This window comes from Cucumis melo, chromosome 8 (genome assembly GCF_025177605.1).
Source record: "Cucumis melo cultivar AY chromosome 8, USDA_Cmelo_AY_1.0, whole genome shotgun sequence".
Lineage (NCBI taxonomy): Eukaryota > Viridiplantae > Streptophyta > Magnoliopsida > Cucurbitales > Cucurbitaceae > Cucumis > Cucumis melo.
This window is the reverse complement of record NC_066864.1, coordinates 14430471-14454874: the sequence shown is the minus strand read 5'-3', so window position 1 is coordinate 14454874 and position 24404 is coordinate 14430471. Positions and strand designations below refer to the sequence as shown.

Genomic DNA, 24404 nt, shown 5'->3' with positions numbered 1-24404 from the left:
GTTTAATATTTTCATCGTCTTTCTTCTTTTAAGATTGTTTTTTACGTCATTTAATCTTTCCATCGTCTTTTTCTTTTCCTCTCCTTTTTTTACGTCGTTTAAATTTGGATAACAAAATCTAAAATGACCATGTAAAAAAAATAGCAAAATCTAAAAAATCATGAATAAAAAATTTTGAAAAAAATTATTTAGATTGGAGTAGCCAAATATAAACAATCGTGTAAAAAAATAAATCATGTAAACGATCGTGTAAAAAAATAAATCATCGGTAGACAAGTCTAAACGATCATATACCAAAAGAATTAAAAAGAATTGTTTAGCCAAATCTTAAACGATCGTGTAGACAAATATAAACAATCGTATAAAAAAAATAAACGATTGTGTAGCAAAAGAATTTAAAAAAATCGTTTAGCAAAATCTAAACGATGGTGTACCAAGTTTTGAAAAAAAAAAATCGTTTAGATTTGGGTTCCCAAATTTAAACGATCCTATAACCAAATTTAAACGTATCCAAATTAAATGATTGTGTAACAAAATTAAATGATAGAATTGAAAAAATAAATTGTAGTCATATCTACATGATCGTATAAAAAAATAAACGATCGTATAGCAAAAGAATTTAAAAAAATCGTTAAGCTAAATCTAAACGATAGTGTACCAAGTTTTGAAAAAAAATCGTTTAGATTTGGGCTAAACAATCGTGTAACCAAATTAAACGATCATTTAACAAAATTAAATGATATAATTGAAAAAAATAAATTGTAGCCATATTTAAACGATCGTGTACCAAACAAGCTAAATCTAAACAATTGCAAATATATTACACGTGCGCTGGTAACAGCGAAGTTGACGGGACACTTTTAGTATTTTACATGATAGGTTTTTAGACTTTTTCTATTTTCAAAATTATTCTAGTGTAAATAGGTTGTGAGTTATTTTATATTTTTTAAAAGGCTTCAAAAGATATTATTTATAATTTAGAATTTTTTTTTCGCGCTCCGCGAGCCAAATACGAGAAGAAACGATGTATACACATTTCTCCAAACATAGTAATGAAATATTAAAACGAGGCAATTTGAATTTGAGAAGCCACAAAGAGAAATGAATGGCAATAAACAACCCTTTTCATTTTCACTTTATTGGGATTAGTGGGCTCTACACTTCTACTCTTCGTCTAAAGCATTCACAATTGAAAATCCCATTCATTCATCCACGTTCCTCGAGAACATCTCCCCCTTCCAAATTCAAATTCCCTCTTCTGCAACTCCTCAACAATGGTGGAATTCAAACCCCTCATCTAATCCCTAATCTCCAACTCCCAAAATGGCCCCATTTTTCTCCTTCTTCTTTCTCACTACCTTCTCCTTCTTCCTTTCTTTCACTTCCTCTCTCAACTCCGATGGCCTCTCCCTCCTCGCCCTTAAAGCCGCCATTGAATCCGACCCATCTCACGTTCTCGAGTCCTGGTCCGAGTTTGATGCCACCCCATGTCACTGGCCCGGAATCGTCTGCACTCGCGACCGAGTCACTCAGCTCTCTCTCCCCAACAAAGGTCTCACCGGCTACATTCCTTCTGAACTTGGCCTCCTCGATTCCCTCCGTCGTCTCTCCCTCGCCTTCAACAATTTCTCTAAACCCATTCCTTCTCATCTCTACAACGCTACAAATCTCGTCGTTCTAGACCTTTCCCACAATGCTCTCTCAGGCTCGCTCTCCGATCAAATCGGCGATCTGAGGAAGCTTCGCCATCTAGATTTATCCTCGAATGCTCTCAATGGTTCTCTTCCTAATCGACTTACTGACCTAACTGAACTCGTCGGAACTCTCAATTTGTCGTACAATCGATTCTCCGGCGAGGTTCCTCCTTCGTTCGGAAATCTCCCGCTGATCGTGAATCTCGACGTCCGTCACAACAATCTCACCGGAAAAATCCCTCAGGTGGGTTCGCTGTTGAATCAAGGTCCGACGGCATTCTCCGGCAACCCGAGTCTATGTGGGTTTCCGTTACAAACGCCATGTCCAGAAGCTCAGAACCCGAACATCTTTCCAGAAAATCCGCAGAATCCCAAGTCGCTGAACGGCAACTTCCCGGGTTATGGCAGAGGGAGAGAGAGTGGGGGAGGTGGCGTGGCGGGGTCAGCGACTGTGGCAGTGGTATCTTCAATAATTGCATTGGTGGGGGCGGTATCGGTGACGGTGTGGTGGTTCCGGAGGAAGGCGGCAGTGGAGAGGCCAGAGGAGGGCAAAACGGGAAAAGGGAGTCCGGAAGGGGAAAGTTGCGGGGATTTGGAAGGGCAAGATGGTAAATTCGTGGTGATGGATGCAGGGATGAATTTGGAATTAGAGGATTTGTTGAGGGCATCGGCATACGTGGTGGGGAAGAGTAGGAGTGGGATTGTGTATAAGGTTGTGGCGGGGAGGGGATCCAGTGCGGGCGCGAGTATTGTAGCTGTAAGGAGACTTAATGATAGCGATGCCACGTTGACGTTTAAGGATTTTGAGAATGAGATCGAGTCCATTGGTAGGATCAACCATCCCAACATCGTACGGTTGAGAGCTTATTACTATGCAAGTGATGAGAAATTGCTTGTCACTGATTTTATCAAAAATGGAAGCTTGCACACTGTCCTACACGGTAAACTTACTCTAAATTTTTACTTCTTCTTCTTCTTCTTGTTTTTTTTTTTTTTGGTATTCAGTTATATGTTTAGTAAATCAACTTACCCTAAATTACAAGTTTAGTTACCGTAAGTTGGTTCAATTTTTAATGTTGTGTTAAGTAGGTGTCTCAATATAAAAAGTACGGTCAAATTACAAATTTGATTTTTATAGTTTGAATAAAGTTACTATATTTAGTCTAATGATTTTAAAAGTTAGGATTTAACCCTTTGGTTGGATAAAATTTTCACAAATAATCGCTAAATAAACAACTTATGAGACTTTTATCGAATCATAACTAGATTCTTACTTTTCAAAATTTTAAGGACAAATTTATAATTCAACTAAAAAATGTTCTACAAAGAAATCAATTAGAAAGTAATGTTATAAGCTTACTTTTTCAGTAATGGAATAGTACTGTGTCCAACTGTTCTGTTTTTAGTCTGTGAGTGTTGCATTTTACTGTAAGATGGTTGGCGGTGAATATTCTCTCTATATATTTTTAAAATATATTATTAATGTTTATTGCTTGTTTGGTTGTCGATGATTCTTAGGTAGTTTACAATAAGGCCATTCATTTAATACACAACTCTGCCCTCCAATTTAATTTAATTACCTAAGGGTGAAATTTTAGCCAAATCTAAAAAAGAAAAACAAATTTTTTAAAACTAGTTTTTTTTTTTTTTTTTTTTTAATTTGACTTAGTTTTTTAAGTTAGGGTGAAAATTAGTTAACAAAATAAAAATTTGGAGATGAAAGTAGTGTTTGTAAGTTTACTTCTAAAAAACAAAAACTTAATTGTTAGTAAATGGGGCTTCATTTTTTAAAAAAATATCATTTGATATTGATTCTAATACGGATTGTATATACAAGGTTGCTATTGTTTCCTCAAACAAAATGAGTTTTCATTTTCGTCTTTAAATTACATGTTTTTAGTTAACTAGATTTATGATGGGTAGCTCTGAACAATAAGAAATTTGAAGGGTATGTTAGAAACATTCAAAAGCTAAAGGGAAACATTCAAAAGCTAAAGGGTAAGAATGCATCGTAGTTTTTGTTTAATGTGAAGATTTTGCTTTACCTGATATAAATATCTAATAATAATTAAGAATTTATACCAGGGGTAGTTCTGATTGATTGACCCATTGGTCAAAGAAGTAACGTTACTTTAAAGTTTAAGCTAGATTCTTAGGTTATTAAATATTTTAAAGATTTTCTAGCTGATGAATTACATTGCTAACCATTTGTTACATGTGATTGGAATGGATGATGATAAGTCAATGAAAAGGACAAAACCTTAATTAACTTATCTAGTTTGGACCATATTTTAACTATGTAGTATATATAAAAGTTTGTATAATTTATTTTGAAAGAGAGTTACATAATAATGACAGTAATTAAATTAAGAAGGGTTATATAGTGGTGGGGACTTTGTAGATGATGTTGAATACTCGAGAAAAGGTTAGAAAATGGGAACTCCTTTATGATTATGGAAAAGGTGGTGGGCCATAGTTCGTATCTAGGAAATTGAATAATATTTTGGAATCAATTTAACTACATGTAAGGTTGTCTAGATACTTACAAAACAAAAGCATAGGTAAATGGACTTATTTTTCTCTCCATATTTGCTGGCTTGTATATTGTCTTTTGTCTTCTATGTGTAAATCATGAAGCTCTCAAGTGTTGCGCATTTGTTTTTTTTTTTTTTTTTTTTTTTTTTTTTTTTTTTTTTTTATAAGCTTAATAGTATATGCTTTTATATTATAGAATAAATTGCGCAAGTTATGTTTGAACTTGGTTCTGTTGCATAATTACTCTGCATTATTCTTTCTTTTTTAGATTTTGGCCTCTAGAAATCATAGTAATTACATTTCAGTTAAGTGGAAGGATACAGACCAAATTTCAGATGATTATCGGGGAACTTTTCCTTAAGCACTTTTATAATTTTGGTGAACTTTTATATGTCCGTACCTAATAGGTTTTTAAAGTTCAACTTTTATGTCTAATTGATCCATAAATTAAATACATATACATATAAACAAGTCATTGAACTTCCAATTGTGTTTTTTAGGCCCTTCATACCGTTGATGTTTTTTAGAATAATCAAAACTATTAGGCATAAAATTAAATTGACTAATAAGATGTTAAATTTTTTCAATTATATGCGTAATAAATTTGTAAATTTAAGGACTTATTAGACATAAAAGGAGAGTATTACACAACCAGTTTAAAAAATTCAACCGCATGTTTTGACAAAAACTAAACTGTCAAAAAATTAAACTGGATGAGTAAATTCTTTTTAGTTTGGTTTTCTGTGAAATAACTTGGAATTTTAATTTTTGGGCATCTTTGCTCCCTCACACAATGGCACTATTCCCTATATTTAAATGCTGATCATTATCTGTCTTTTTATTGAAATTTTATCTCCTCACTATTTTGAAGCCTGCACTGCAGGTACCCTGAATTCTCTGTGGTCCTCTTTGTTCAATTCTCTGTGTCAAATCCCCATTAATAACAGACCTAAATTAATAAGATAACCCATTTGTTTGGTATCTGACATTTGCTTTCTTCCATTCTATTTTTTTATTTTCGTGTTTGAGGGAGTTTGAAACTAATAGATACTGATTAAAGGGATGTTTTGAGTGCTGAATTTGTAATTAAAGTGAGAAATTATGAACTTATTACAATTTATAGGTTACAATAGTTTATATTTCAGTTCAAGAATATTTTAATCATGATTATAACAGATCATTTTAGTTTTGGATTATATTAACCCAGTCCACCCAAGCAAACCCCAAAATAATTTATTTTGGAAAGCATTCTTGAATCTGGATGGTTTTTGATGCCGTGTCCATTTGCAGTCATATTATACGCTCCTCTGTTTTCATCTCTTGTGACAATGTTTTGGACTTTTACTTTGGCATATTTTATTCTTGTGCAGCATGTGAAAAGTTCTTGAGATCTATCCTTTTGTTAATTTAATGTAAAAATGGCAGTGTAACTTATCAATCGTTTTTCTTTTCGGTAGCAATATGACGATCTCTTGTGATGTTTATTGCAGGAAGTCCTAGTTCTTTGTTACCTCTGCCATGGGCTGCAAGGTTAAAAATTGCTCAAGGAGCTGCACGGGGTTTGGCATACATTCATGAATTTGGTGCTCGAAAATACGTACATGGAAACATTAAATCAACAAAAATCCTTCTTGACGACGATTTTGAGCCTTACATTTCAGGGTTTGGACTGGGTCGTCTTGGCCAAGGAGTACCTAAGTTCCCTGCAACTTCGTCCAAGAAGTTAAGCTCAAACCAAAATATGATTAGCTCAATCATGGGGCCAAGCATTTCAATTCCCTCTGCAATGTATTTGGCACCCGAGATTCGGGTGTTTGGAGGGAAGTACACACAGAAATGTGACGTGTACTCGTTCGGCATTGTGCTTTTAGAACTTTTGAGTGGTAAATTGCCGGATGCAGGATCGGAAAATGATGGGAAGGGGTTGGAATATTTCGTGAGAAAGGCGTTTCAAGAAGAGCGTCCCTTGACTGAGGTTATAGACCAGGCGCTTGTGCCTGAGATTTATGCAAAGAAACAAGTGGTTTCGATGTTCCACATTGCACTGAATTGCACAGAGCTTGATCCCGAGCTGCGTCCGAGAATGAGAACGATATCAGAGAGTCTCGATCGAGTAAAATCTCAGTGAAGGTAAATGTAGAGAGGAGGCTTGTGTGTTGTTTCGTAATATTGTTTTGAGATAGTGTAGGTAGGTGTGAGATGTGCTGAATATTTTGTATGTAGAGGTGTAGGGTAATTGAATGTCAATTATTTCAATTGGCTCTTTCTTCTTTCACTACTACTGCCCAAGAGTTTTGCAATTATGGATGAAGGGAAAATTATTCAAAACCAAAGGTAGATCAGAAAGGAAGAAAGGGAAATTGTGGTGGACACTCACATCAAATATTGATTGAATGAGGAAATAAATACAGTACATCTCAAACAAATGAGGCCAAATTGCAAAAATGCCAAGTTTTGTAGTAGTTTTAAATATACCTTCAAGATCTTAATGGTACAAATAAGGTTCTAATACTACGTTAACATTGAACTCTCAAATTTATAGTAGAAATTGAGCCTTTAAATGATAAAAACAAAATGAACCATCAAACTTACAAGTTGCTATAATTTTTTAAAAAAGTTTGATGGTAGTTCTAATTTTTATAAAAAGTTTAATAGTATAATTGTGACAACCATATATAGCATTGGTTGCATTTAGGCATGAAATTTAACTTTTTTTATTTTAGCCCATAAAACTTTGACAAAAGAAAAGGTCATTGGATTCCTTTCCATGTTGTTGAATTATTGAAGCCTATAATGTTGGGTGCTAGCTTGTTTTATTTCTCGAGAAAATGAATTTTTGGTAGTGAGTATGAGAGTAAGTTTTTATTTGGTCAGTAATTTTGAAAAATTAATAGTTTAATTCTTAATCTTTAAGAAATGATTTTTTGAGAAAATAGAATTTTGTTTGTTCACACGAGATTTCGGGAGAAATTTAATTCGTGGAATCGAACTTTGTATTGATTTATGTATTGTGGATACAATCTCTAATATTTACTCCTTTGATTCTTTCTCTCGGATACAAAGAGTAAAATTTAAAACTTCGTGGTCTTCGATCTTCAAGAAGTTGTAACTACAAGTCAATTCAAGCTTCAATCTTCTGGAATTCAAGGAAAGTTTGATCTTCCAAGTCTTCGATTTTTCAGAAGGTTGATTTCGGGGTTGATGATAACTTGCACGTCTTGAGAGTCTTTAGAAGTTTTTGTCTTTAATTCTTCAGAGCTTCGATTCTTCTCTTCAATCAAAAAGGTCCTGTCAAGATAAATGAGAAGGTCTCTATTTATAGAGAATCTCGATGGGCTTTAGGTGGGCTTGGGCTCATTTGCTTGTTGGGCGGGCTTAGGCCTGGGCCCATCTTCTGCTTGTTGGGTTTGGGCTTGGACCCATCTGCTTGTTGGGCTTGAGCTTGGACCTGTTTTCTTGACAGGCTTGGGCTCGGACCCATTTGCTCGATCGATTTGGGTTTGGATCCATTTGCTTGGTGGGCTCGAACTCGGCCCACTTATTTGCGCAAGCTCGGGTCCATTATTTCTTTGGCCCAATTTTTTTTAGGGCCTTGAACTAGGTTGGGTATGAGAAAACTTGACTACCCAAATCCAATCAAATTATAATTATCTCAATTTTGCTGTGATGACGTGGCGTGATTTAATTGGTCAAAATTTCCTGTTCAACAAATGCCCCCTTTTCGAGATTTGTACACGTGTATGGGTGGATGAATCTCGAAAATGATAAGCTGAAACAAAAAATACAAGTGATCTTGTTCTTGACTTTTGCTCCAGTTAATATGTCGAATTAATCAAACTATGCGTTTGGACATAAATTTGATTAAAAATGAAGTTTTGATACAGCCCAATATCAAATTTGTAGTGAATTTTGATTTTAATTCACAATTTATTTATTTATTTTGGAATATAGCCAAAACTTGAATGAAATTGAACTTTTTCTTTTTTACCAATGAATTTAATGGAAGAATTGAGACTTAACATTTATAAAATTGGAATATTGCCAATTCATCAAAATATGAATTTAAGTCAAAGCTTCAATTGATTTTTTTTTTTTTTTTTGCATAATCTCCTAATTTGAATTTTTAGCAAAACTTGTGTTATTTGAATCGTTCCAAGCTTAAAGTTTACCAGTTTTTTTTTTTTTTTTTAATTTTTGGATTTGAAATGAATTTATGATTTTTTTAAAAAAATAATTTCCAACAAAAAAAATCTAAATGATTTGAGGATTTTTTTTTTCAAATTGTTGTTGGTTCAATCATGGATTTAATTAGGAGAATGAGTTGAGATTTATAAACAATAAAATCAATTGATTTTTTTTTTTTTTTTAAATTTAGAATAGATTTATGATTTGAAAAGTATCTAAAAAGAGAGAAAAAGAATGACGAGTTTTTTTTTTTTTTTTTTGCTTTTTTTAGAGAGAAATTCTTAGAGGGATGACGAGAATTTTTTTTTTCCACTTAATTTTGAGGAAAATATATTTTTTTTCTATAAATGTAATTTCTTATAAATAAGAGAAACTAAAAAAATCATTTGACCTTAGAGTTGCCAATTTCAAAAGAAAAATCCCAACTTCTAAATCTCAACCTCCTTAATTTGTTGAGAATTTCAACTCACCTCAATCTCAACCACTTTAATTTGTTAGAGAATTTTGATACTTTTCCCTCTCTTATAAATAGGAAAGAAAGATTAAAGAAAAGAATATCAAGCCACTTCCTTTAGTTCGCTCCTGATAGAGTAGGACAGCAGCGAAAAGAGTGATTTTTTTTTTTTGGTGAGGAAACTTAAATCTTTCCCCACTTCCCTTCAATTTTTTTAGCTCTTCCTCTTTGCATTTTGTGTGCACTTTCATATTATTTTAGTGTAGATGCACTTCTTTTCTTCTTTCTTTTTTTTTCTTTCTTTCTTTTTTCTTTCTTTTTTTTTTTTATGCTGCAGATGTAGTTCTTTTTTTTTCTTTTTTCTTTTTTTATCGTTTTCCTTTTCTTTTATTACCGTTTATCTTTTCTTTTTCCCTTTTTCTTTCCTTTTTTTTATTATCTTTTTCTTGTTCTTTTTTTTTTTCATTTTTTTTCAATTTTTTTCTTTTTTTATTATCTTTTTCTTTCTTTCTTTTTTTTTCCTACAATTTTGTTAAAAAGAAAATTCAACCATTTTGTCCCCATTTTTCCAAACTTTTTCTTTTGCAATTTTTTTTTACCCCAATGTTTTTTAACAATAATTTTTTTTTACCCCAATGTTTTTTAACAATTTTTTTTTTTTACTTACTTACCCTTCTTTTTCATAGGAGTGAAGCTAAACCCTTTTTTTTTTTTTTTTTTCAATTCTTTTACTCCAATTTTTTTTCCACAAATTCTTTTTTCATACGAGTGAAGTGTGTAGATGATGCACTTGAACAAATTTGAGGATCGATTGCCGCTTGAACAAATTTGAGGATGATTGTTCTATCGACTACACCGCATGGAGACGATGATGATTATTCTATCGACTACACCGCATGGAGACGATGATGATTGTTCTATCAACTACACCGCATGGAGACGATGATGATTGTTCTATCGACTACACTGCATGGAGACGACGATGATTGTTCTATCCATTACACTGCATAGAGACGAGAGACGACGATGATTGTTCTATCGACTACACTGCATGGAGACGACGATGATTGTTCTATCGACTACACTGCATGGAGACGACGATGATTGTTCTATCGACTACACCGCATGGAGACGACGATGATTGTTCTATCGACTACACCGCATGGAGACGACGACGATTGTTCTATCGACTACACCGCATGGAGACGACGGCGATTGTTCTATCGACTACACCGCATGGAGACGACGACGATTGTTCTATCGACTACACCGCATGGAGACGACGACGATTGTTCTATCGACTACACCGCATGGAGACGACGACGATTCTTCTATCGACTACACCGCATGGAGACGACGACGATTCTTCTATCGACTACACCGCATGGAGACGACGATGATTTATCGAGTGTGCCGCATTGAAGATGGAGTTGATGATGATTTCGCTGCACTGCCTTGAAGATGAAGATGATGATGGTTTCGCTGCACTGCTTTGAAGATGAAGATGATGATGAAGATCCTCTTGGCAACATATGTGAGATGAAGATGATGATGAAGATCCTCTCGGCTGCAACATTTGTGAGATGAAGATGATGATGAAGATCCTCTCGGCTGCAACATATGTGAGATGAAGATGATGATGAAGATCCTCTCGGCTGCAACATATGTGAGATGAAGATGATGATGAAGATCCTCTCGGCTACAACATACGTGAGATGAAGATGATGATGAAGATCCTCTCGGTTGCAACATATGTAAGTAGATGAACATGATGATGAAGATCCTCTCAGCTGCAACATATGTGAGAAGATGAAAATGATGGTGAAGATCCTCTCGGCTACAACATATGTGAGAAGATGAAAATGAGATGATGATCCTCTCGACTGCAACATATGTGAGAAGATGAAAATGATGATGATGATCCTCTCGGCTGCAACATATATGAGAAGATGAAGATGATGATCCTCTCGGCTGCAACATATGTGAGAAGATGAAGATGATAATTTTCTCGGCTGCAACATTTGTGAGAAGATGAAGTTGATGATTTCCTCCGCTACAACACATTGAAGATGAAGATGATGATCCTCTCTGTTGCAACACATTGAAGATGATGATGATGGTGAAGATCCTCCCAGCTGCAACATATGTGAGAAGATGAACATAATGCTGAAGATCCTCTCGGCTGCAACATATGTGAGAAGATGAAAATGATGATGAAGATCCTCTCGGCTGCAACATATGTGAGATGAAGATGATGATGAAGATCCTCTCGGCTGCAACATTTGTGAGATGAAGATGATGATGAAGATCCTCTCGGCTGCAACATATGTGAGATGAAGATGATGATGAAGATCCTCTCGGCTGCAACATATGTGAGATGAAGATGATGATGAAGATCCTCTCGGCTGCAACATATGTGAGATGAAGATGATGATGAAGATCCTCTTGACTGCAATATATGTGAGATGAAGATGATGATGAAGATCCTCTCAGCTGCAACATATGTGAGAAGATGAACATGATGATGAAGATCCTCTCGACTGCAACATATGTGAGAAGATGAAAATGATGGTGAAGATCCTCTCGGCTACAACATATGTGAGAAGATGAAAATGAGATGATGATCCTCTCGACTGCAACATATGTGAGAAGATGAAAATGATGATGATGATCCTCTCGGCTGCAACATATATGAGAAGATGAAGATGATGATCCTCTCGGCTGCAACATATGTGAGAAGATGAAGATGATGATTTTCTCGGCTGCAACATTTGTGAGAAGATGAAGTTGATGATTTCCTCCGCTACAACACATTGAAGATGAAGATGATGATCCTCTCTGTTGCAACACATTGAAGATGATGATGATGGTGAAGATCCTCCCAGCTGCAACATATGTGAGAAGATGAACATAATGCTGAAGATCCTCTCGGCTGCAACATATGTGAGAAGATGAAAATGATGATGAAGATCCTATCGACTGCATCATATGTGAGAAGATGAAAATGATGATGAAGATCCTCTCCGCTGCAACATATGTGAGAAGATGAAAATGATGATGATGATCCTCTCGGCTGCAACATATGTGAGAAGATGAAGATGATGATTTTCTCGACTGCAACATTTGTGAGAAGATGAAGTTGAAGATCCTCTTGGTCGTAACGCATGGAAAGATCCTTGTCTGCAACACATCGAAGAGGAGTAGAGTTCGCTGGTCAACATTTTGGAGAAGAGGCGAACGCACCTTACGAAGGTAGACAATTAAACATCTCTGTTGTCACAAAAGAGGCCACCGAGGCGCTAGCTACGGTTCAAAAGAGCCTGAACGCTGCACGCGAAGAATTTAAGAACTTCAACTGGAGGCTTTAACTTTGCCCCCTTTGCCCCCATTCTTTTTTTTTCTTTAGTTGTATTCTTGTAAATACAAGAATTTGTTGAATGGTGATGAGAATGTTCTTATTCTGGTGTGACTGCTCCTGAATTTCATTTTATATTGTTTACGCATCATTTACTATGCGCTTACATCATCACAATGAAGAATAATATTTTTTTTTACGTGCGACTGAACTTAAAGTGAACTTTAAGCTGCCTACGTACCCTTTTTATAACATAGGGATCAAATCATAACGTAGTTCAACTTTTTTTTTTTTTTTTGCCATTCACCTTTTAATCTCTTGTGGGCTAGGAGCACCATGCAGTTTAAGCTCTTGCAATAAGGAGCTTTGCATATTTAACAGCTTTTATTTTCAACAAGAATTTGTTCATCTCCTTCGTTTGTAGGATTGGTGAAGATAATAAATCTTGGTTTCACAGTCAAGGAACCTTCTGTATTTATGTCAACAAACAACTTCCTTTTCATGCGTGACGGGACACAACTGTGAATCTTATCGTCATCATTTTCTTCACGAAATGGTTTTGCCTTCGAAGATTTCATCTCTCTTTGTTGTTGATCATTTGTCATCTTTAGACGATCAAAAGAAGATGTTGAAGGTCGATCTTTCTTCAATGTGGAGATACTCAGCCTTTTGGAAGTTGAAGTTCGAGTGTAAATAAACGTTGGACATTGGTTTTCCTCTTCTTTCGTGGCCACACTCAATCTTTGAAAGACTGAAGATCGAGTAGTTGAAGGCTTGATACGATCAAAGACAGAGGTCCTTTGATTAATTTCATTTGAATTGTTAACTTCTTTAGAAGATCCATAATTGTTGTCGACTTCTACTATGCTGGCAGCATGACATGCAGTGACTTCAAGTATTTCTTCTGGATCATCCTCAAGGAAACTTCTTGGGAGGAATTCTGCCAAAGTTATCGATCGTCGAAGTTGGAGGAAGTCCTCATCTTTTCCTTTTATGGGCTTAGGATTCCACATCTTCTTGTTCCTTCTTCTTTTCTTTTTATAGGAGATGCTTCCTTTTGCATACTTTTGATGGAATCGCGACTCCTTTTGAATGGAATTTGGTTGTCTCCCTTTTTTGACGAGTGACTGTTATCCATCCTTTGCCATCATCTTTACCATGCGCTTCTTTATTTTGGGAGTTTATCGTCACGATCCTTTGTTGGAATAGAACAAGTATAGGTGCAGAAGTCCCAAATTAAATCAAGTTTTTTCTTTGATCATCAAGTTGTGTTAATGGCAGAACATTTGAAGTCATCTCGATCGCATGATTCGTCTGAGCTACTTCATCAATATCTAGCTCGATCTTCTTTTCACGAGCCAACTTTAGAATTAGCTCTTTCAACACGAAACACTTTTCAACAGGGTGACTAATGACCCGATGATACTTGCAGTAGTTAGGATCATCTACTTTTCCTGCTTGTTCTGGTCGTTTGCATTCTGGCAGCTGAATAAGTTGGTTCTCTAGCAACTGCTCTAACATGTCTGCAACATCAGAGTCAGGAAATGGATAAACTTTTTCCTGTCTTTCTTTAAGAGTTGACTGTCGCTTTTCATCGCCATCATGCTTTCTTTCAATTTTTGTTTCTTTTCTTTTAGAGAAAGATTTCAAAGGAGTTGCATGAACAACCATTGACTCTTTTATGACACTATTTGCAATCTTTTTAGTGTCATCAAGTTCATTCTTGTCACTCCTCGATTTTGGAATCAAGAAATCTTTTGCTCCTCTATTGGCGATACTCAATTCCATATCATGGGCACGAGTCGCCAACTCTTCGAACGTGCGAGGTTTTATTCCCTGTAAAATATAAAGAAGTCCCCAATGCATGCCTTGGGTGCACATCTCCACTGCAGACAGTTCGGTGAGTCGATCCTTACAGTCAAGACTCAGAGCTCTCCATCGGTTGATGTAGTCGATGACTAGTTCTCCCTTTTGTTGTCTTGTGTTTGTCAACTCCATCATGCTGACGATATGTCGGGTGCTATAGAAACGGTTGAGAAAGTCCCTCTCAAGTTGCTCCCAATTATCAATGGATTCAGGCTCCAGATCGATGTACCAGTCGCAGGCATTTCCTTTGAGAGTTCGAACGAACTGTTTGACCAATAAATCTCCTCGCGTACCAGCAGTTTCACATGTTTTGATGAAGTGAGCAACATGTTGTTTTGGGTTGCCTTTTCCATCAAACTGTTGGAACTTGGGAGGTTGGTATCCATTCGGCATTCTGAGATTGTCGATCCTCTTCGTATATGGTTTGAAGTACAAGGAGAAAGTTTGAGCAGGTCCACCATATTGCATTTTGATGGAGCTTGCAATCATCTCCTGTAATTGTTGAACAGACAACGATGCAATTGAGGTCGAATTTTGTGGTTGACTTTCTTGCATAACTGCCTTCCCTTTGTCAGTATTCTTGACAGTATGTTTATGACTTGATTCAGCAGCATCACGACTTTCAATGTGATTCTTTAGAAATGCAATCTCATAATCCCTTTCTTCCACCACCTTCATGAGCATGTTCACCTTCTTTTCAAGCTCTGCCATTCTATTTTCACTTGTATCCACGTTAGTTACCATAACTGACATTATATTTGGGTGAGGCATTTCCTCACTTGAGGGTTTAGAGGACGAGTAGTGTTCGTCAATCGCATGATTTTCTTTGATTACAATTCCACCTTTTGGTGGCTTGGAGATTTTCTCCCAAATATTCTTTGCAACTTCAAAAGGTGGCATATCTTCAGATGACTGAATCTCCCTTGAACGGCTACGAGTGTTTGGTCGTTTGCCGATGTCACTGAGAGCTTTGGAAGTGTTGCCTTGAGATGTCATGATTTGGATGTTCTTCAAAAAGAGAAAGAGATGAAAGGTAGGGATGGTCCCACTGGGCGTGCCAAATTGTTCACACGAGATTTCGGGAGAAATTTAATTCGTGGAATCGAACTTTGTATTGATTTATGTATTGTGGATACAATCTCTAATATTTACTCCTTTGATTCTTTCTCTCGGATACAAAGAGTAAAATTTAAAACTTCGTGGTCTTCGATCTTCAAGAAGTTGTAACTACAAGTCAATTCAAGCTTCAATCTTCTGGAATTCAAGGAAAGTTTGATCTTCCAAGTCTTCGATTTTTCAGAAGGTTGATTTCGGGGTTGATGATAACTTGCACGTCTTGAGAGTCTTTAGAAGTTTTTGTCTTTAATTCTTCAGAGCTTCGATTCTTCTCTTCAATCAAAAAGGTCCTGTCAAGATGAATGAGAAGGTCTCTATTTATAGAGAATCTCGATGGGCTTTAGGTGGGCTTGGGCTCATTTGCTTGTTGGGCGGGCTTAGGCCTGGGCCCATCTTCTGCTTGTTGGGTTTGGGCTTGGACCCATCTGCTTGTTGGGCTTGAGCTTGGACCTGTTTTCTTGACAGGCTTGGGCTCGGACCCATTTGCTCGATCGATTTGGGTTTGGATCCATTTGCTTGGTGGGCTCGAACTCGGCCCACTTATTTGCGCAAGCTCGGGTCCATTATTTCTTTGGCCCAAATTTTTTTAGGGCCTTGAACTAGGTTGGGTATGAGAAAACTTGACTACCCAAATCCAATCAAATTATAATTATCTCAATTTTGCTGTGATGACGTGGCGTGATTTAATTGGTCAGAATTTCCTGTTCAACATTGTTGTCTGAGTTTGAGGTTGTATAACCTAAAGTGTGAAATTAGGGTGAGTTTGATTTGTATTTTAAAAAAATGTATTTTTAGAATACATTTCCTTTTAAACACTTTCTAAAAGTAAGTTTAAATTTTGAACACTTACATGTTTGGTTAGATTTTTTATAAGTGTTTATAGATGAATTTTGTTTGGTTTGTAATATAACAAAAATGTTTATACTTAACTCAAATTACCATAAAAGACTACTAAATACTATTACCTAATTGCATAAAGAAATACATATATTTTGATTTTTTAAAAAAGAATATACTTTGAAATTAATAGCATCTTAAAACTAATTGTTTTAAAATTTTGAAATTAGTAAAATTAAAACCAACCATAATATTTTTCGTATTTAATTTTTTAGATAATATAAAATTAATATAAGATAAATTATATTATTATTATTTTTATAAAATTTAATATTTTTTTTAAAAAAAACCTAAAGTTTTTCTTCTCGCGCGCGCACACCCTCGGTTTCTCCTCCTCTAGCCACACACCCCTACGAGTTCAGCTTCTTCTTCTTCTCACCATGTGTACCGCCGCCTCCTCCAAATCTCTTCCTCTTCGTCTTCTTCTTCTTTCTCCAGCGACTCTACCGCAGCCGCACGCCCCGAGTTCAGTCGCCGCTATCACAGCCACGAAGACGCGACGCCCAGATCTGCCGCCGCTCGTCGTCTCTCCTCGGTCTCATCGTCTAAAATGGTGCTTTCGATAGTAGGTCAAAAATGGGGAGGAAGAAGAGAGAAGAGGGGTAATGTAGAGGGTATATTTGTAATTTTGATATAAGGTGAAAAAAAACTCAATTTCCATGTCAATCACCTCAACTTTATTTTGCAAAAATGTGGGTTTTCAGAATTTGTCCAAAATGATTTATTTATAAATCATTTTCTTAAAAAATGTATTATTTTAATTTGCCAAACACTACAACTTTTTTTAAAATAGTTTTTTACAAAATTAATCACTTCATAATCCTTACCAAACACAGCCTTAATTATATTTGCATCAATTAAAATGAATCCATTATTTCAGCCCTCCACCATTATTCTATTCTGAAGTTCTTAATCCATAAATATGACTGGTAAGGATTGATGTATATTAGAGGGCAATGTCAAAATTAAATGGATATTAACAACTTTTAATAATTTTAATGCTTTTCCACATTTCTTTTCTACTTAGATTTTTACTCGATTTAAAAAAATTACATAAAAAACATTCCATTCCATTCTATTTTAATAGTCTAACAATCCAACCTTTAATTTCGAAGTTAAAAGTACAATGTTATTTTAAAAGAATTACATTACCAACGTCCCCTTCTACTTTTATCCAGCTTAAAAAAATTGTTCTTCGTTACTGTTTTTTGCTTTTGCTTTTATTTTTCTTTTTGTTTGAACTTAAGTTAAGGACAAGTATCTAAGAATTTTGTCATAATCAAGTAGTTTGAGGAGGTTGTGTAAATCATTGACATATCTAAGACCATGTTGTGTTGTGGAAACCACTACCTTGAAAGCAAATTTAGCACAATTATAGTACAAATCATTGATATTGGTTGATTTCCAAGGTTTACACAACTCCTTTTCATACATGCGCTCGTCGGATGGAGGCTTGGAATGATAATGAGAGAAATTTGATCAAAATCGAGAAAGAAGAAAAAAAAAAGCAGAACAAAGATGGAGAAGACTTTTTTAGATCCGTGATCTCTATTTTTGTAAAGCCACGAAGAAGAAGAATAGTAACAAGGAAAATAAAACGACCTTAAGAAAATCTATATTATATCAAAAAACTCCGATCTTTAGAAAACATTTTGAGTCAGTTTTATCCTCTTAATTTTTAATGAATTCCATGTATACTCTTGATCCTTAGACCAATAACCTAGTTGACTCCTAAATTGATCACAACTCAAAATTTATAACCAAACGTATTGGATTAAATGAAAAAAAAAAAAGCTATAATTATATTTATATCATGGTTATTAATATAATATATGAAAACAAATCCATGTTTAAGTTGTATATGTACTTTATAAATACAAAATATTGTAATCACATACTCTTCAAAATAAAGCGGCAATTGCAGCATGAGAATCTCTGTGACTTACCAATTTGAGCAGAATCTCACAAGAATTTTAGCTGAATCTTAGTGTTACTTGTTGTGTCGATATGTTAGATAAAAAAATGAAGTGTGAAAGAGATTAAAAGTTTTGTAGTTTACAACAAGTGATAAAGCAAATCAAGAAATTCATTGTATTTTTTCTTGTAACACTAAATAATAAGGTAATTTTAAATTAATTATCTTTGTTTGATTTAATTATCTTGGAATTATTGGGGTGTTAATTTATGATATTTGTCGAGAATTTTTTGATTTTGTGGAAACTAGGATTAATTAAATATTTATTGGAAGAATATTTAGTTAATTTGAATATTTGGAATTTTGGTGAAATCTAGGGAATTAATGGTTAATTATATATATGTGTATATATAATTAATTAAATTGTGGAAGAGTTAAACATAATTATATTATTGGTGATAATATAATTAATTAAAGAAAATATAGTGATTTTCGGAAGAAGATAAAAAGATGATTTGACAGGGAATTAAATGAAGAGAGAAGATTTGATTTATTTTTGGAAAAGAAAAATGAAAATGAAAAGATTATAATACTCTTAGGGTGTGTTTGGGCCTCTGATTTAGGGGGAAAAAGAAAAGGATTTTCAGTCAAACCTTGTTTGACCCAAGTTTTTGTGTAAAAGGAGATTAGGGTTATCCTAATCCTCATTACCCTACTTCTCCTACCCTCATTTCGTCATACACCCCTCGTAACCCTACCATGAGCTACCAGTTGAAATCCTCGTTTTTATCTCCTTTTTTGTTCGTATTTATTCCCTTTCCCTTCGATTATCTTTCCCTTTTCTGATCTCTTCTCCCTCCTCTTCACTCTTAACCAAAATGAAACATTTTTCTCCCTTTTTCAAAGCATCGGGCCATGTTGTTCATCTTCGACCCATGACCTACTCTCCTCGATTCTTTTGTTCATGCCCTTGAATCCCATTTTCGTTTTGCGACAGTTGCATTTCGATGCTGCCTTCGAAATGGTTCGATCAAAATCCATCTCGTGCTTCATTGACCAGTTGCGATGCATGTCGTTACCTCTGAAACGTTTCTCATCCTCTCTCCATCTTTCCATATGCTTAGTCTTCCGATGAACCCTTGCCGCTCCCCATCCCTTGCCAATCCTAAAATGAGTTTATTACACTTTTCTTTTGACCAAACCGCCATTACGGTGATAGATGCTACACTAAAATGGTGAAAAGAAGCGAAGTAGGGGCATGGTGGAGCATGGCAGGGGTTGTCGATCTACACCATAGGTATGATCAGCCTATGATGAGTAAATTAGTGGTCTCTCTTATTTTTATTTCATATTTGTTTATTCTCTCTCTTATTTTTATTTCATATTTGTTTATTCTTTGGGTCCAATATACAATTTTTTGGTCATTGCTAGTGATGAGTTTAATGTTGGGCACTATATGATATGATTCGATTTTTGTGTTCTGGAAAATGTATTCGTTTGATTTGCCTCTCTATGTGATAAATTCTGTTACGCATCCTCCATTCCATTTTATGAAACTTACATCTAAATTAAAAGATGAAGACAATTTTTTCCTATGTTTGTGTGTTTCTGTTACAATATGTTTTAATGGTCCCATGTATGGATTTGTTTTAGAAGCTCTTCCATTTCCATGGTTGCATTAACTTGCTGTTACTGCCTTCTGGTTTGTGATTAAACTCTCTATTCATTAGCATCTTGTTTTGAAGATTGTGTATGTGATACCTACTGTGTACTTGTGTTGAAAAATATGACCACGACTACTTTCTTCAAGTTTGACTGTAACTTTTATTAAATTGTCATCCTCGTTTGTCAAATCCCCTATTTTATAGGATTCACTTTGGTCTTTAATGCTTGCATCCTTATTTATTACTATCTTCCCTTTACTATATATTTCACCCTTCCCCTTCTTGCATTCCATTCTCGAGTGTGTTTCATATTTGGTGTATTTTCATTCCTCTTTAGTATGTGCATCAATTGTTGTCTTCTTATTTGCTTTTCACAATATATAATCTGCTTCACTTACTCTATTTTCTCTCTATTGGTCTCCATCTCATTGTGTCAAATTTTTCTTTTTTATTTTTGCTATTGCACTATAATTTTTTATGTCTAACATGCTCACTAACCATGTTAAAGCATCTCATTTCTCACAACTGGTGTGTATGTCTCTTATGCTTAAACACATCATGTTAATTCAACCTTTTTCTTTCGCCTTTTTTGCCACTGTATTGAATTCTTTAGAACATACTATTTTTGTCAAAATATTTGCTTGTTATTTTGAATGATCCTTTGCTCTTTTCAACGATCCCTTCCTTTCATTTTGCTCACTGTTTTGTCACAATAGCTACTATTTTGTCACCATGTCTCTATTGCCATTTTTAATCATCTCAGTTTTCTGACTCTCTTTGCCTTGCTTTGCTTCTGCATATGATGTTATCGAGTCCACCGCATGAAATTCTACAGCAAATGCATTCTTCTCGAATGCCTTTGTGGGAATTTCTTAACTCTGAGGCTACTTTCTTTTCCTTTCATTATGTACTAACGCTTCTGTTATTTATTGGTCTGTTATATGCATTTGTAAGGTTCTCTATGCAGTTAAGGTATGTTTCGTATGCGTTTTTCGTTCATTTTACATTATGTAACATATATGGCACACATATGTAATGACTTGGAATTTTTTGGGGTATATTTTCAGGTTGTCGCACTTAACAATTTGTAAGCGAGGTACTATGATTATAAATCTCTTTCATTTATAAAGTCAGTTCTTTGTGTGGTCTACTTAATTGAATTTTATAATAAATTCATTTCTTTCCTTCGTCGTAATGTTTGCTTATTAAAACCTTTGTATATATTATGTAAATTAAATGTTATTTGCTTACTATGTTGAATTATAGTTTTGTTTATTCATTCATTTGCATAGTACAGTTACCATGTCTTGGATTTTGCAATGGCATTTACATTAATTATCTACAGTTTTAAGAAAAAATAATTTCGCGATCACATGTAGTTGTTTGAAATTTTTTAACCCCCAGACATAAAACTGTTGTTTTGGATTTTTACTAACTCGATATAGAAATTAAACACACTAGGGAAACATAAATCAATGTTATGTGAATTGTTAGAACATCAATATGTTTTTTACACATTATGGAAGCTATAAACTTAGGTCTTTTATAGGGTTTTTACATACAACTCGAACACCTTTTTAGGATTCTTAGTAAGTTACGTAAGTTCGATGGATAAAAAAATCAAATGAAAAGCTATTTTTCATGAAAATGCGCATACTACTTAAATATGACTTTTTATAAGTAAAGTTAGCTTATTTTAAACGAAAATTGTAATTCATTGTGTTTGAATTCAACGGTTTTGAAAAAAAAAAGGCAAAAAGTTGGAGAATTTAGTTAACATGACGCTTAAAAAAACCACAGAATGTGTTAACTCACTAAACTGTTTTCCGCTTAAAAAAAAATTCATTATATAAAGTGTGTGTCAAATGTCATTAATTATTTTCAAAATGGGTTTACAAGAATATGTCGCTTTTTTCTACGCCTAAAGTGTTACAAATACACTTCGTTCATTTACATAATGTGTTTACAAAAAAACTTCAACACATTCTTACAACCTATTTTTAACAAAAAAATATTTACAAACGCACTTGGTTAATAATCAAACATATTTATAATTTCACGTACTTTGTTTACAAAAATGGGTTTCCAAATATACATAATGAAGTTTTCACAAACGTCTTTTGCAAACAATGATAGAAACTCAATTATTTAATTTGCAAACATAGTAATGAAACTCACTTACTTAACTTACAAACATATTTTACCTTTGAAAATATTTCCAACATTTCTAAACCTAGATTGCTAGTAGGTCATTAGGATAACAACATTCGAAATTAACGCGTTGTTAGGATTTTTTTCCAACAGGGTGTCAATCTAGAATTTATAATGGACGAACACGAGTTTACGTCTATTCTAAATGCGTTCTTAGCATCCCAACGTCAGTTATTACTAATGTTGGAGCTGTTAAACAATGACACAAAGAGGATAACACACATTTCGCATGAAACTAGGCATAGGATTAGACAGTTAGCCTATTTTCGCATGATTCATGCCTCAAATCTTATGTGTCACCAGAGTACGAGAATGGATCGAAGATGTTTCGGCATTCTATACCACCTACTGAGGACCATCGCTAGACTAACGTCGACGAAAGTCGTTGATGTTGAGGAGATGATAGCAATGTTCCTCCACATTCTTGCCCACGACATGAAAAACCGTGTGATTCAACGGCACTTCATGCGATCGGGTGAGACAATTTTTCGTCATTTCAACATGGTTTTGTTGGCCATTATTCGACTACATGACGAGCTTTTGAAAAAGCCACAACCAGTGCCTAACAATTGCACAGATCAAAGATGGAGGTGGTTTGAGGTACGCACTCCTTTGGAACTACGTACTTCCAATGGTCTAACGTTAGATCTTGTCATTAATCATTAGTTATGCATTGCAGAATTGCCTAGATGCATTAGATGGGACATACATCAAAGTTAACGTTCCAGCAGGTGACCGACCTAGGTATAGAACACGCAAGGGGGAGGTTGGCACAAATGTCCTTCGCGTGTGTGACACGAAAGGAGATTTTGTTTACGTACTTGCCGATTAGGAAGGATCAGCTGCGAACTCACACATCCTTCGAGATGTGATTTCAAGATCTAATGGCCTAAAGGTGCCCAAGGGTAACTACATACGGTACTATTCGTAGAACTAAAATTTGACAATAAACAGCTGCGTCATTTTAATCGTGCAATGTAATCACAGGCTATTATTACCTGGTTGATATCGAGTATCCAAATGCAGAGGGTTTCTTGGCACCCTAAAGAGGCCAACTCTACCACTTGCAGGAATGGCGTGGTGCGGACAATGCACCTTTAACGTCTAAAGAGTTCTTCAATATGAAACTTTCGTTTGTGCGTAATTTAATCGAAAGAGCATTTGATGTGTTGAAGAGTCATTGGACGTTACTGCGGGAAAAGTCATACTACCTTATAGAAGTCCAATGTCGCATAATACTTGCATGTTGTCTGCTGCACAACCCCATCAATAGGGAGATAACAAACTTCAATATACATGATGACATAGATGAGGTCGATTTGACCCACGCGACTATTGTTGGTGAAGACATACATTTCATAGAGACCTCCAACGAGTAGAGTCAGTAGAGGGACGAGCTTGTAGATGAAATGTTTAATGACTGGGAGTTGCGTAACCAGTAAAATAATAAGTGTACCATTATTGAAGGACGAGGTTTCTTTGTTTTTTTTTTTTTTTGCACTGCGTCTTATATTGTCATGATTTTTGTCCGTATTTTTGTTTCAAATGTATTCATTACGTAATTACATGAATGGAAAACCATTTCTCAGTAGGAGTTTAATTCCCTATATATTTCTTTTGTAATGTTACGAGTCGAATGTTTAACACTAATATGTTTGCGTTTAATTTATAGCATCGCAACTACATTGAGACTACCTAAGCACAGTTGTATAAAAGAGGAAGAGACATGGATGGTCGAGTGCCTCGTCGAGTTAGTAAATGTTGGTGGCTGGAGGTCCGACAACGGGACCTTTCGGGCTGGATATCTAAATCAGCTTGCAAGAATGATGGCTTACAAGGTCCTCGGTTGTAACGTTCATGCTTCAACAATCGATAGTAGAATAAAATTATTGAAGAGAATGTTCCGTGTGCTAGCCAAAATGCGTAACCTGACCTGTAGTGGGTTTCAGTGGAATGATGAAGAGAAGTGCATAATCACAGAAAAGAAGTGTTCGACGATTGGGTCAAGGTGCAATATTAGTAATTTGAACTATTATTGTACTATAATTACGAACTCACTAACTATTTATTATTGCACTTGAACAGAGTCATCTAGCAACGAAGGGCCTGCTTAACAGATCGTTTCCTCACTATGACAAACTGTCGTACGTCTTTGGCAAAGATCGTGCGACAGGAGGACGGGCGGAGACTTTTGAGGATGTCAGGTCTAATGATCCTACTGGGTATGCGACATTTCGCACTGATGCTGTGTCGGATATGGAGTTCCAGCCAATGTACAGTCAATGATTGGACATGTCGCCTGACGAAGTAATGGGAACAAGAACCACCCGGGCAAGTAAGGGTAGAAACGTTTCGAGCGGGTCTAAATGGAAACGTGGAAGACAGTCCGCAGATACTGGGGATGTAATTCGTACTGCAATTGCGTACAGTAATGAACAACTTACCCACATTGCTGATTGACCTATCCTACAACATCAAGAGGCAAGCACGACACGCAGGAGGTCGTCCGATA

The 24404-nt window shown here is 35.3% G+C and overlaps 1 protein-coding gene across 1 annotated transcript; it reads left to right on the top strand.

The window, feature by feature from the left end:
• Nucleotides 1-1104: 1104 nt before the first annotated feature.
• On the top strand, nucleotides 1105-6504 carry LOC103499564 (receptor protein kinase-like protein ZAR1). The gene is made up of 2 exons (XM_008462580.3): nucleotides 1105-2635; nucleotides 5720-6504. Exons 1-2 carry the CDS (start codon nucleotides 1324-1326, stop codon nucleotides 6355-6357), a joined length of 1950 nt encoding a protein of 649 aa, XP_008460802.1. The 5' UTR covers nucleotides 1105-1323; the 3' UTR covers nucleotides 6358-6504.
• The last annotated feature ends 17900 nt before the right edge of the window (nucleotides 6505-24404 follow it).

Bases quoted from the DNA above. Each gene is read 5' to 3' on its own strand.
- LOC103499564 (XM_008462580.3), top strand. From the start codon at position 1,324: ATGGCCCCATTTTTCTCCTTCTTCTTTCTCACTACCTTCTCCTTCTTC. The intron at 2,636-5,719 runs GTAAACTTACTC...TGTTTATTGCAG, and splicing joins CTTGCACACTGTCCTACACG to GAAGTCCTAGTTCTTTGTTA.